This window comes from Drosophila simulans, chromosome 3R (assembly GCF_016746395.2).
Source record: "Drosophila simulans strain w501 chromosome 3R, Prin_Dsim_3.1, whole genome shotgun sequence".
NCBI lineage: Eukaryota > Metazoa > Arthropoda > Insecta > Diptera > Drosophilidae > Drosophila > Drosophila simulans.
In genome coordinates, this window is record NC_052523.2 from 23,482,215 (window position 1) to 23,496,244 (window position 14,030).

Consider the following 14,030-nt stretch of genomic DNA (forward strand, 5'->3'; position numbering starts at 1 on the left):
ATCGTAACGTTTTTGGCACAAGTTTGGTGATTACTGATAATTTTGGCCCTTTGAATCGGCAAAGATAAACCATATTTTGTGGAAATGGTGTTGGCACCTGGCGATGGCATTGATAGGAATATTGCCACCAGCTCTGCTTTTGCCTTGCATGTTTTTCCATTCAATTTGGTAATTTTTGATTTTGACCGAGATCAAAACGAATTCTCATTGCAACTGGCAACGTAACATATCGGACCAACATTATCTAGTAACATTATTAACAACTTGGTTGCTATAACCAGTTTTAATTAGAAATAATTATATGAAAGTCACATGAGCTAACAAATGAATGCAAACCGCAAAAAGTAAAAAGATTTTTAACTAAATGCACATATGAAATATTTTGTGTTTTTGGGTTGAAGCCAAAAGTTGTGCAATATTTTATAAAAGAGAAAGTAAATTCGTATTTCTGCTTTTTGTGACTTTGAAGAATATGAAGTTTCCTTTGAAAGATTCTGTGCATACTTTATTATCTGTCGACTCGATTGCTAATAAATAATAGTAGTGCTGATTTAACTAAATGCTGAATATCTTTCAATCGTTTCATATATATTTCACAAGGCAGTTCAGCTGTAAAAGTAAATTATCCATATGACACGCATGATGACATGTTGCATACCTTAAGGCGCTTGGATATATCATGTACATTTCACGGGCTGCATCAGTGATTCCCAAGGGTAGATGCACAAAGCCCACGTTTCCATCACCCATGTCCTTGGAAATCCTAATAGGCTTTGCCTCCTGCTCACACGCTGCCTGCCACGTTTCTTCGGGTTTCGTCCCTTTCGCCATAACCACCCACCATTGTGGCAACTTTCACACTTGTCAACTGCAATTGTTGGCTTGTTAGGCAGGTGCCTGGCACCTTGGCTCGACATTTTCGTGGCTCACATCATCGGAGCAGCACGGAGCAGCACGAGAAGGAGCTGCAACAGATGGGATTAGCGCCAGCCCAGCACAACCCGCTTGGTATGACAAGTTTGCATACCCCTATTTGGAGTACGTGCCTCCGGCGTGGAGCTGCTTAAATGCATTTCGGTTAACTGCCAATGATTTTTGCAAATTGCCGTCACTCCTGGCGGTTCATTGCCTTCCGACGAGTGCGCAATCGAGTGAATGAGCCGGGTTCGGGGACCCCGGAGCACTCTGCGCCAAATGGGAGCGGATAAATAAAATTTACGGCCCTTTATTGCCGCCATGGCCCGCCAGTGAGCGGAGTTCTCATGCACTTTGGGAAAAAGAAAGTAATGACATGGGAGTATTTAATTGGCTATTGCTTTATGAAAGCCTTTTCAACATTAACTGGGGATATTAGCAATAAACGTTTATAAACAAAAGGTTTAGGGCAGATATATACTTTTTTTCAGTGCAAAACCACTTCTCCACCCCGTCGTCAAGTGGCTGGCGAAGCAATTACAGCCATGGCGAACGCACACAGAATGTAAATTAAATTTAATAATTGATTACGCATAAATGCAGTGCTATAACCAAACGCCCGCAACCACATGGCCGAAGGACTCACCTCTGGACGGACTCCTTCCAGCGGACATTCTCGTTGGCCAGCCCATTGACCAGCCGATGGGCCAGGTCGATGGTGAAGGCGGTCTTGTCCGCCTCCCGTTGGCACCTCTGCTTCTCGCCCACCGCGTTCTCGAACTCGGCCTGGATCTCGGCCAGCTTGGCCTCCAGATTATTGATCTTGGCCTTGAGGTACTGCAGCCGCTCCCTGGCCTCCAGCAGCTCCTGATGGGAGTCTTGTAGAGCCTGCTGCTTGGGTCCCACGATTAGGAAGACCTGGTGATAGCGGTGTAGATTGATCACCCAGGCACATAGACCAGCGGCAGCCACCGATTTTTGCACCACCTTGTCGGGATTGAACTCGGGATCCTGTAGAGAATAATTGAATTATTGTTTAAACGGTATAATCATATGTTGTCCCACCTTTAGATACTCTTGCAGCGTCTCAATGATATTAGGATGTATGTTATCCTTGTTGTAGTTGAGCAGATCGTTGAGGAACTGGTCCACGCGCACCATCATCAACTTGGATGCCTTCCAGCTGCGATCCCGTGGAATCTTACCATTACTGGCCAGCAGAACCATGACGGCGGCACAGACATTCACCACCGCCTTGGGTGGCGACCCAAAGGACTTGAGTTCGGTGAGATTGTTCTTGTTTAGGGTGTTAAGAGCTGCTTGGGCGGCCACCAAGGCGGGTTCCGCCTGACGCAGATCCTCCTCGCACATCTTCGTTTTGATCGACACATCCTCCTCGATGATACGGACTCGCTTTTCCTCCTCCGATGCGATGTACCTTTCCCGCTTCACCTTCTCACTTTCGGCACTAACGATCACAATCAGTTTGTCGGCCGCCGCGTTTTTGGCCGCCAATTGAACCTCCTGGATGGCCAGTTGGTGCTGCGTGTGGAATTAGAAAATCCGCTGAATTGCGTCAATTGAAACTCAAAGCCAAAATCAAAGTGAGCTGAAAACTTTTACGCCTGGCGAAAATAATTAAAGCCCCGGCACGATGGCTCAATATTTACGCAGAGCAACTTTGGCGCACAAATTGGGGGCACAGCCACACAAATACAAGTGAATTGAGGAAGTGATGAGAGGAATCGGTAGGTTATATAACGATTTTAAGACTTGGATAAACCGAAATAAGCAGGATATCAAATAAGTTTACTTTTCAAAAGTATATTCTACAATGAATCTATTGCCTTTAAGTTATTTTAAAAATAAACACTGCTTAGAAATTCCTTTCAATGTCGAAGATATGCTTTTTTTTACTCATTCCTATACCATTTCTACAGGTGAACCCCATCGCTAGAAAGGCAGAAGCGCTGTAAAACAGTAGTGAAAACTCGGGAAAATGAAGCGGCTTTTGTTCGAGGGAAACGAATTCAATTAATTCAATTAGTTTAAATAACATTTGGCCTGCTCCCCCCCACTCCACCGCCATCGCAGTCGACTGGATGTTGTTTAGCGGCGAGGAGTGCGATACGAAATAAACGCGATGCCGCTGGGCCACCACTGCGTATACGCGACGTAACCGGAAACGGCGTTAAAAACTCAAAGAATGGCAGCGACCTTCCGCCTCTCCGGTTTCCGCCATTGATGTTGCCCGGAGTTGGACAAGTGGACAGCAGATTTGCTGCAACAACAATTCAATTAAGCGCACTAATTGAATGGCGAACGCTTCGCCACCGGATCGAATGGCAGTGTACCATTGAAAGCCGATGCCCAATGATGATCGATTTTGCGGGCACCCTGCGTTCGTGTTTAATTAATATTTGATAGCAGACAGACACAATTTTTAACTCTGCCGAGATTGTAATACTTTTTATTTGTATTTTTTGTTGGCATCCTGGCAGGAGGTATTATTTGAAGGCACACACATTCGTGTGCGCAATCTGCTGTGTGTGCATTTGATGAGATTCTTGAGCTCTGAACATTAAGGCATCAATATACAATGTGGTTCATTACCGATTTTGCTGTACTTTACGCGTTCGTTTATGTAAAACATACTTAATAATATCAATAATATCAACTTATAATGAAATCCTTTATATCATTTATATGATGAATTTTCATCACCATTCCAAATTGATGTCACAGTGTATTAGCACCCGCGAACCGGATTCACCGCATGCACATTTCATTCTCATATGCCATATGGACGCCGTGCCGCATTCGCCGGTCGTCCACTCCATCATTTACTCACCTTCAGCGTGTCCACCTGACGGGCGCACTCCGCCAGCTTGGACATTCCGCTCTGCAGACGAGCGATGCGCTCGGCGAACTCGCCGTTTTTGTCCACCAACAGTTTGCGGTAGAGGAAAATGTATTCCAGAAAAGTTTTCGGGGTCGTGTAGTTGTAGCGTTTTTCATTCTGCAGATAAATTCTCGATATCTGATTCACGGTGCCGTGGACGTAAGCCATAAAGCAACCGATGGGCGGCACCAGAGCGGGCTGTGTGGAAATTTCGGTTGGGCGAAACGGAAAGAGCACATGGATCAGGTCAGTCGGCAGTCGTCCTGGTTGCCAGGACTTAAAGTGTCCGGCCTGACGGTTTGCAGTTGTAAATTGCGCCCGACAGACGCATAAATAAGAGAACGGGCTACCAGTGCACTCGAAAAAATGAATGTCAGAAACATTTAAAAGTCGAACTTAAAAATGATTTTTCCTAATCTAATCTTTGGTACCAAGTCACACTTACCTCCAGAATACCGCTGATTTCATTGAGGAACTTCTGGGAAACGGACTCCAGGGCACTTTTGGGCCACTCATGGAACCAGTCAATGGCCGTGCGACTAATGATGGCCGGGAATTTTCGGGCCCGAACCCGTAAAGTTTGGCCCACCGGCGAGAAACAGAGCACCACTTTGAGCAGCCGCCTTACCTTCTCCACAAAATAGCGCCAGCAGTTCTCCTTGGTGTCCAGCGTACCGCTCTGTTTCACCTCGTTGCGGATGCCATTTGTGATGGTGTCCAGTTGGTCGTCGTTGAAGAGCTCGGGAATTTCACCGGATGCCAGTAGATCATTAATCAGCATCAGTATGGACTCGTCGGGAATCTGTGCATCCGAGATGAGAAACACGGAGGCCAGATTTTTGAGGCCCACCTTCATGTAAAGGTTGCCGATTTCCTCACGCATATCGAGCAGTCCGAATCCTCGCTTGATTTGGATTTGGGATACATTCAAGGACGATATAAAGGCAGCCAGACGGGCCAGAGTTTGCTTCCCGGAACCTCCGACTCCAATTAGAAGGGCATTTCCCCGGGGACTCTCCAAGATGCGATTGATTCTGTCAATAATGAAATAAAAATATATTAAATAAATCGAATAAACTATGTTTTGCGTACCGGCACACGTGTATCATGGCATCCTCGAAGAGAACGAGGTTCATGTAGCCCACCACCTCGTTGTAACTTGCTTGTGCCTCAATTAGCAATTGGTACAAGGAGTCCCAGCTCTTCAGTGGCATATACTTCTGGTCCACCAGCGACTGAGCAAAGTGGCTATATATCAGCGGCTCGGCAAACACAAAATCCTCATCAAAGTCCTCGAAATCCTTCTTGAAAATGTCTCGTATGGACGACTTGAACGACTTGATGTCGTAGGGATCCACCAAGCGATCGTGGTAGACGCGAAAGGCCTCGTGCACGTAGAGTCTCATCAGTTCAGAGGGTCTGCTACATATGGTGCCGCCAAAACCGGATGCACCACCTCCACCCGCCGATGCCGGAGCACCCACGCTATTCATCAATCCCTGATAGATTCCCGTGAGATCCCGCAGATTGAACAGATAGTGGAACTTGAGGGCGGTGGGCAGAAAGGCATATTCCACACGACGGTGCAAGGCAATGCCCACTCGCACCAGTAGGCTACCAATGGACCGAATCTCTTTGGTAAATCCTTGGCTTGGACTCTCCAAGTGACTGCTCAGGATGCTGCCATAGATGTGATGCAGTGTATCCTCGCCCGGCGGTGCCACCGAAAAGACACAAAAGTGCCTCTGCAAACGTGGATCGATGGTAAAGGAGCCGGCTGTAGGATTCATGCAGGCTGCGAACTGACAGTGCCGGATGTCCTTTAGCTGCAGCCGCTGGCGGTCGTACCTGGTCGGGAGATGACTCTGAATCACTAACCACAGCCGGCACACTGGCGTACACTCACCATTGCCTGTAGTCCATGAACTGTCGCATTATCGTGTGCGGCTGAACTGTGCCGTAGGCATCAACCTCCGGCATGTTCAAATCGTTGACAAAGTAGATGAGCCTGCGCTTCGGTCCACTTGGAGCATAGCAGCGTCCCGACTTCTTCTCCAGCGGTCGGTCGAGCATCTTCTGGAATATCTCCGAGCTGGTGTAGAAGTTGAAGTGCGTGGCCTGCACGGTGGTCAGCAGTGGCGTGGCTGAGGAGGATGCCTTGCGGCGCACACCTCCGGCTCCTGCTGGATTCCCCGACTGCTGCTGATGGCTGTCACCAGCTGTTGCCGCCGACACGGCTACTTCGAGCAGCTCCTGGTCGTTGGCATACTGACCGAACAGCTCCCGGAAGATGGCACCTTTGCCGCAACCAGAGTTGCCCACCAGCATGCAAGCCAGGTTGCGGTCAATGAGCAACTTAAGGAAGTAGGCCAGTCGAGTGGTCTCCGCAGTGGAAATCAGTACATTCTATTTGGTAAGTACGGATTATAGGGTACTTCTATCCCCGGTACATTTCAAAATAATATTTATTACCTGCAAGGGAGTCTCTGAATCAATTTGCCCCTCCAGGGACTGATGGGCGGCCAACTCAGACCAAGGCTGAAACTTTAGTGTCTGCACATTCAGTTGATAATCAAAGACGGTGCCTTGGCTGGGCAACTTGATGTCCTTGAACTCGCCTATCCACCACTTGTGGAACTCGCGATGCCAGTCGATGATTACATCCTGACTGAGAGCCGAACCAAAACTCCAAACGGTGGCGTACACAAAGATCGTTTCCAGCGCCAAGACCATCGCCTCATGGGACAGCTCGCCGTGATGCAGACTGTGCGGATTTGCTGCTCCTCCGGCTGCACTTCCTCGCCCTCGTCCATCCGCATTTCCTTCATCGCTGTCCAAAAGGCACTCCAGCAAGTGGCAGGTCATCTGGATCATGGCCATGTCCGTGATGGGAGTAATGCGCCGGAAGTCGCGTTGCCGCTGCATCAGGCAGGGAAAGTACTTCTCAAAGAGAGTGGTGAGGATGCCCCTCTCAATCATGTCCACCCTAGTTTCCAGCCAGGAGGATACGTAGCTAATGAAAGAAAAAGGCAAGGATTGTTAAAAAATGTAAAAAATAATATAAAAATCTGTTGGCATTCCAATTAATTCGGTTTTTTTGCGAGTTCAATGGGGTATGATATTCTTTATCGCACCGAATATTTTATTGAATTGTTAAGGTTTTAACACTCGCACATGGTAAAAATTTAAAATAACGGTGTTAAACATTTTTTTAAGTATTTATATATTTTTTACAATGCCAGACTATTTTGGATTACTCACGGCGACCAGCCCAAATCCTGCGGATTGATGTACAAAATGCCTGCGCGGGAAACAGTGGCTGGAGTCGCTGCTTTCAGGTGTCCCACCTCGAAGAGCAGACGCATCTCGCGCTTCAGGGATATCCTCTCATTGCTGGCCAGGGTCAGAATCTTGTTGTCGTCCATCAGCGTGTTAAGACTCTCGATCCACATGGGATCAATGTCGCCGTCGAGGACTATCCACTTGGGATTGCCGGGTGGCATGTTGGCCTGCTCCCTCATAATGGAGGAGAACAAGCCATCCTTCCACTCCCTCGTCGTGGGATTAACGATGCCGAAGAGCTCATCATTGGACAAAGCTTTCGGATTGAGGACATGACACACGGGCTTTAGCTTCTGGATGCGATAGGTTTCTCGTAGGGTTTGCCAGATCTTGGTCTTACCAGTGCCCGCATTGCCCACTATGAAAACCGAGTGTCGCACATCGAGGAGCTCCTGCAGTTGCACCACCTTCATGAGGAATCCCTCCTCCGGCTGCAGTTTAATTTCATTCACCGCCCTCCGGATGGTTTTCTCGAACTCAAAGACCCGCTTGCGTGGGACATCCAGGGCCGGGAAGAGGTCACCGATGAGACCCATAAATATGGGCACATCCTCCGTGACAATCTTGGGTATATTAAAGTCGCGCAGCGCTCGCATCAGGACCTGATCCTCCGGCCGACTGTGGTCATCCCGCTTGAGGGTGCCCGCTACAACCAGGACGGACTTAATGGCCCGCAGACCCCAATCGTAGTGATCCTGCTTGGACAACAGCTCCTTGCACAGCGTGTACAGGGTGATAAATTTGCGGGCCAGCAGACGGGCATCCTGGAAGCCTTCGGCCATTAGCATAATCTCACAAATCAAGGCGAAGTCCGGCACAATCATGGCGCATGGCCGGAACAGGGTCTTCAGGTTCTCCGGCAGCTCAGTTCGGCCGGCGTAGCCGGGATTCATGGTGATAAAAATTCCGACCGACGGCTCCAGCGAAATGCGCTCGCCCATAAAGATAAATTGGGTTTTATGCATCTGTAAACAAGGAAGAGGAGAAGGAGCAGTAGAGGACAGGACACTACCGGACTGCGAGGTCCTGGTAAAGCAATCAATGCAGAACGGTGCAGGATGGCGAAACAGAGGAAAGGTGACTGAAATCAATTTGCAAGCGGGCGGCGTACCTTTATCGCCTCCTGTATGGTCTTCACCTGGACGGCAACCACGGACAGGACCTCCACGCAGATGCGATTGAACTCGTCAAAGCAGCCCCAGGCTCCCGTCTGGGCGAGTCCTTTGTAAATGTTGCCACAAGATTTGTAGTCCATTTGCTCCGAGCAGTTGAAGACATAAACCATTACGCCCAGGGCGCGTCCCAGGTCCTTGGTGGTTTCAGTTTTCCCCGTTCCAGCCGGTCCAGCGGTCGCTCCGGCCAATCGCAATCGCAGGGACTGGAAAGAAGCCCAGAGGTATTCGTGGGTAGAGGTGGCATATGTAAATTGGTAGCTACATTTATTTTCCACTAACGAGTTGTTTAATTTGCCGCAGGCGGCGATGAATACTGCTCCGCACAAACTGATGCGATGCGGTTTTGTGCAATCACCTGGTTATGCTGCACTCAATTTAAACGTATTTCTCAATTGTCGAGAATGGCTGCCTGAAGGATGTTCTTGACTTGGAAATAGGGCGTTTACTGAGGATACTGCAAGATACTCTAAACTAAGCAGATGGATTGCAACCTATATTGCCAATACGGATTTTTTACCTCATCAATAGGTGTTTTTTTATTGAAAGTAATTATAGTAATCAATATGAGGTTTATTTGAAATGAAGTATTTTTTAAAACTATCCTAATTGAGATGAGCTGCGACATGTTGGATATAGCATAACTGAATGCAATGGGAAGTGCTCTTGATGCCAATGATTCGGAAATATGATATTTATTGTAATGTGAAATATGAACATGATTGCATTTGACATGTGTGATTGGATTTCCCTCGATGTTAGTTTTCACACCTTAATTTTGTGAAACTTTCCGACACATTTTTAACAATATGATTCGCGGGTGTCAATGATATAACATCTGATATGGCAGCAGTCGTGCATGAAATATTCGACTGTCAATGCAATAATCTGCGCTTATTGCACACGCAAATTCATTTAATTTATTGAATTTCCGCCCTTTCTCATTCTTGTCACTCACAGCTATCAGTGGGTTTTTGTCTCAACCGGCTTTAACTAGCTGCTGGTTTTAATATATTCAAGCCACGGGACATTGGCTTTCAATTATTCAATGCCGGGCTATGGACTTTACATTTGTAGCGGATTTCCGCTGCTAAATCCATTAACGCCCCCTGGCAGGCGTTGAAAAGGTTTATATTTAATTCAGGACTCGTTAGAAAGGATTTGCATGACTACAATGTGCAAGTTATTTGCCTTTATTCAATTAGTATTGCGTATACGCCACGTGGTTTCCGTTTCACTTACCTGCGTCAAGGTGATATAGCAACGATCCGTTAGCGGAGTAATTACTAGTCGGGAGGTGTTTCCCAGATACTCGTAGGCATACCGAAACTCCGCATCGCAAATGTTCGCGAAGCAATCCTCATCGCCTCCTCCACAACTTATGGCCGTGCTGGCCCGGCCACTGGAGCTACCCGCCTGGTCATCGTCCCATCTGTGTCGCAGTTGGCTCTGCCACTGGAAGGCCAGCGAGTTGTCCACCTTGGTGGCTATGATCTTGCCCACAACATCGCGGGAATGCACATCGATTGTGCAGATGGTCATGATCTTCTGGCGATCTCCGGGCGACAGTTCGCCCAGCAGGAGATTGATTAAAGCGTTCAGCTGGGCAATCTGACGCTTGTGCAGCTCCTTCATTACACCCTCGTAGCCCTCCTCCATGCAGCCAAAGGATCGGTTCACGTCCGCCGTCCAGCTGATTTGGCTGCAGCACAGCGCCACCTGGGCGGGCCAGTCGTAGAGCCAGAGTTCCCGCGGCTTCTCCCCAAAAGCGCGCAGGGCACGCCGGAATAATTCGTGCAGGGTGCTCCTCATTTGCTGGATAATGGCCCTCAGCCACAGTTCCACTCTTCCGCCGCAAACGATAAACGCCGGTTGATCCGGATCGGAGGAAACGAAGGGCACATACTCATCGTTCTCCTTGGAGTGCATGCCCAAGGCGTTCGGGGTATTGGTCTCGTACTGCAGACGAAGGATGGAATCGAACAGTTTGATCAGGTGTCGGTCAATCACCTGCGGATTGTTACCGTTGGACAGGATGTCCAACAGATCGGCGGCGGAGATGAAGTAGAAGCGTGGAAAGGCCAATCTCTTGGTCTCCAAGTAATCATTTAGAGCCTTCTCGCAAATTGCCAGCCGATGTTGCAACTGCAGCAATTGGGCAAGGACATCCTCGTGGCGCAACACCACCTGCATGACCACTCGAACTTCCTGCACCTGTAGCAGAATCCTAAATCCTTAAATGTTCATTAATGTTCCATGTGATGACCCACCTTGGCTAGAAGTGCCGTAAAGTCCTCATCGATTCTCTCAAAGTTTGCCGCATCCGCTGGCAACTGGGCGCGTATATCCGCTGATCCGATAAAGATACATTCTAGGTAGATCCACTTGCGCTGCACCTCGAACCAGTTGACAATCAGAGTATCGATGCCTCCCAGGACTTTTTGCCAGTGGGTGAGCTTGTCCAGGAGATACTCAATGTGCTTGGAAGTTGAGATATTCTGCAGCTGCATCTGGTTGTCATCCAGGGTTTCGATAAGCTCCTCGGATACCTTCAGCAACTGTATATGTGGACGGGTGTGGTGCTGCTCCAGCTCGAATTCCAGGTGCGCCCACGTGGCCCTGATCTCGTCGAGCACTTTGGTCACCGTCATCTCCTTGATGGCACGGTCCACAGTGTTCTTGATGTCCTCCTCGTGATGCTGCAGCTGCAGGGTCAGCAGTTGGGCCAATCTTGTGGATTTGTTGCATTTGTACGACAGCTGCAGTGTGGAAATCATATATTACGCATACGCCAAGTCGGTCTAATTATTTCGAAATTTGAATGCATTTCAATGGATTTATGGATGTCTCAAAAGTCAGGGGATTAATTCAATAGCAAAACACTGTGTTGTTTGTCACAAATAAAAATTAAAAATATTTTGTGCAGGCAATTTATAAGTTAGATAAGAATCATTAACATACTAAAAACTTTTTACGACTAAGAATTTTGGTTTTAACATCTAAATATTTATATTCGTGTTGACTAGTGTAATTGATAGCTTTGAATGTCACTTAGAAGTTTGCTCGTTGCTCTCGGCACACAATATTAATCACACATTTCGACCGAATTTTGGCAAATTTAATTAACAGTACTGAGCTATGCTGTCCATCAGCCAATTGTTAGTTGTTAGTGCTATTATGTAATGGAGAGCAAACGCCCCATAAACTGGAGGAATGCCATTCAACAATGCACATAATCCGGAACCCAGGATGACCGATGCCTAGTGGCCGTTTTCTGATTGGACTTAGATGAGCAAATGCGATAACTACATTTTAATACATGATTTCGAATGAGGGAGACTGATTCGGTTTCGTATTACACTTCTGATTATGATTTACACTTACCAGCTCCTCCATGGAATGCTGTCCACTCAGCTGAGCACGAAGAGATAAGCGGGAATTTTGATTAGGTTTCAGTTATTTATGCGACCTGTGATCTGTGTGATTCAATCTAATTGCTGGGATAGTTTGAAAGATTCGCACTGCCCGTAATCAGTGCTCCTTTGTTTGGGCAAAAGCACAGGCCATCACCAGATGTGTCCATAACCAGTGACAGGCCCTGCAGCTCCAGCTCCGGAGGATTTCAGCTCGCTGTTTAACAACACATCACCTGCGCTAATGTGTTTGTCCAATGTGCGCCATTGTGACCGCCATGTAAACTGGGCACAAAGAGACATCAGCCGGCGGGCAGATTGCCGGCTCCATTGCTCCACTGTTGGCACGCTCAATCATTTGGAAAGACACACACACATCCCCTACCCCATTCGCCATTCCCATTGTGCTCACCTTTGTTAGCTGCATCAGCTCCATCCAGTGGCGCTCCGTAATTGCCGGATTCTGCAGCTCCGTGATGGCCCTCAGCGAGGCGACCAGTTCGCGCAGCACGCCCACTATGTGAACGTAGGGCGCCCACTCGCGGATGCACTTGTCCAGGGTGCGCAGGTCGCGGGTGAACTTCTTGCACTCGTGCTCCATGTCATCGGTGTCGATGAGCAGCCAGGGCGTGGCATGCCACGCCACGATGCACGACTCGATGACGCGCACAAAGTCCCACAATTGCTGCCGGCGATGGGTCAATTATTAGTTTTGCTGTGCTAACAAGGATATGGTTAAGACAACCCCATTTATAGCGCTAGCTTATGGAGCAACAAAGGGAGTTGGCTTAAAATTATATTAATATTGTTAAGTACTAAATGTTGGCAACCGATATATGTATGTCTAGGTAACAGATTATATTTCCCATATAAATAAAATGGTTAAGTTCCCCAGGTACCCACCTTGACCCTTCTCAGCTCCACCTCGCAGAACTGCAGGGTTGCAGGATCGGGTGGCTGGATGTCAAGAAGTCGGGCCCAGCGGGTGTAGAGGCGCTGCTGTCGGCGGAAGCGGTGCAACCGAAGGTAGACTTCATCGCAGACATCGTAGACTTGCGGGCAGGGCACCCGAAAGAACTGGAAGTAAGAACCAATTTATATATATAATGGAAGCCACATTTCATTTTCGCCACTCACGGGCATCTTTTGGAACTGCCGGGCATAGTGCTGCAGGTGGCAGGTGTGCAGGCCGATGAGAGCGGTCACACGTTGTTGCTGGTGGAAGCGGGTGTCCTGCAGCGCCTCCTGCTTAACGGTGCTCGAGTGCTTCAGCTGCTGCCACTGTTGCGGCAACTGCTCGATTCCACGCAGCAGCTGCGGCTCGAACTCCACATTGTAGGTCTTCAGTAGGCCCATGATCTCCTTGAGCGGCTTGAACACATTGTCCGCATAGGGTTCCCTCTCCCGAATCTCCGACATAAAGGCCAGGACGCGGAGCAGGGTGGCAAAGTCCTGGCGAGCGATGTGCAGCTGGAGCGTCTCGTAGCCGCGAGCAATGAAGGCATTTAACTCCTGCAAATGGAGTGTTTCTCCCATTTAAAGTGAATTCCAAGTTTTTCGGGTGCGTCTCACCTTCAGAGTTCCCTGGACGTAGCGAAGTAGCCACTTTTTGCACATATGTGACCACTTGCAGGCCAGATTGAGAAGTCCATACTTGAGGGGCTTGAGATCGAGGGCCAGCCATCCGTTGATGCACTCCCTGTTCTCGCACTGGTCAATGGCATCGTGCACTTCGTTGTAGTTCTCGATCTGTGGAAAATGTGAATGTTTATGGAGTGACAACTTCCTTTGACTGGGCCCTACCCTAATTTATTTGCTAATTTGCCACACATGGGTTTTTCTCGTATGGATAAGTCCCTATGTGCTGTGTATATATTACAGTGGGTTCTACCGCTGCCGTCGGTTTATTAAGAGCACCAGCTGCCTCGGAGGCAACACAATGGGTAGTCATAAATAAAATGCCGGCCAGTGATTTTTCGTGCCCTATGCCGGAAGTGGGGCATCACTGAACTTATGTCTGGGAGCTTCTATGTCAAAAATATGTTGAAAATCATCGAGTGGCATTACAGAAGGAATGAAGATTTTGCTGGAATTTCTATATTAAAAACAAACTATTGATAGGAAGTTATCTATTAAAACTAGTGCCTCTTTTATCTAAACATGTGATAACTATCAGAAAGTTAAGTTTGAAACCTTTTGTGCTTAAGATTAGACCATTTGCAGTTCGAGGCTTTCCTGCTGGCCAATTTCCCTCATTTTATTGGGCAACACCCAATTTCCCGCCAT

General features: G+C 48.0%; 1 protein-coding gene across 1 annotated transcript in view; it reads right to left on the reverse strand.

Moving 5' to 3' along the window:
- Nucleotides 1–14,030, reverse strand: part of LOC6739686 (dynein beta chain, ciliary) — a 28,482-nt gene that overhangs the window by 6,088 nt on the left and 8,364 nt on the right. The window contains exons 12-26 of the mRNA XM_044923141.1: nucleotides 13,317–13,493; nucleotides 12,882–13,256; nucleotides 12,648–12,821; nucleotides 12,157–12,429; nucleotides 10,602–11,090; nucleotides 9,574–10,545; nucleotides 8,271–8,537; nucleotides 7,079–8,124; nucleotides 6,290–6,830; nucleotides 5,724–6,223; nucleotides 4,910–5,665; nucleotides 4,263–4,851; nucleotides 3,767–4,015; nucleotides 1,981–2,457; nucleotides 1,562–1,926 (exon numbers count right to left, since the gene is read on the reverse strand). Coding sequence (XP_044779076.1) covers nucleotides 1,562–1,926; nucleotides 1,981–2,457; nucleotides 3,767–4,015; nucleotides 4,263–4,851; nucleotides 4,910–5,665; nucleotides 5,724–6,223; nucleotides 6,290–6,830; nucleotides 7,079–8,124; nucleotides 8,271–8,537; nucleotides 9,574–10,545; nucleotides 10,602–11,090; nucleotides 12,157–12,429; nucleotides 12,648–12,821; nucleotides 12,882–13,256; nucleotides 13,317–13,493 — 7,250 coding nt within the window. The remainder of the gene's footprint in view (nucleotides 1–1,561; nucleotides 1,927–1,980; nucleotides 2,458–3,766; nucleotides 4,016–4,262; nucleotides 4,852–4,909; nucleotides 5,666–5,723; nucleotides 6,224–6,289; nucleotides 6,831–7,078; nucleotides 8,125–8,270; nucleotides 8,538–9,573; nucleotides 10,546–10,601; nucleotides 11,091–12,156; nucleotides 12,430–12,647; nucleotides 12,822–12,881; nucleotides 13,257–13,316; nucleotides 13,494–14,030) is intronic.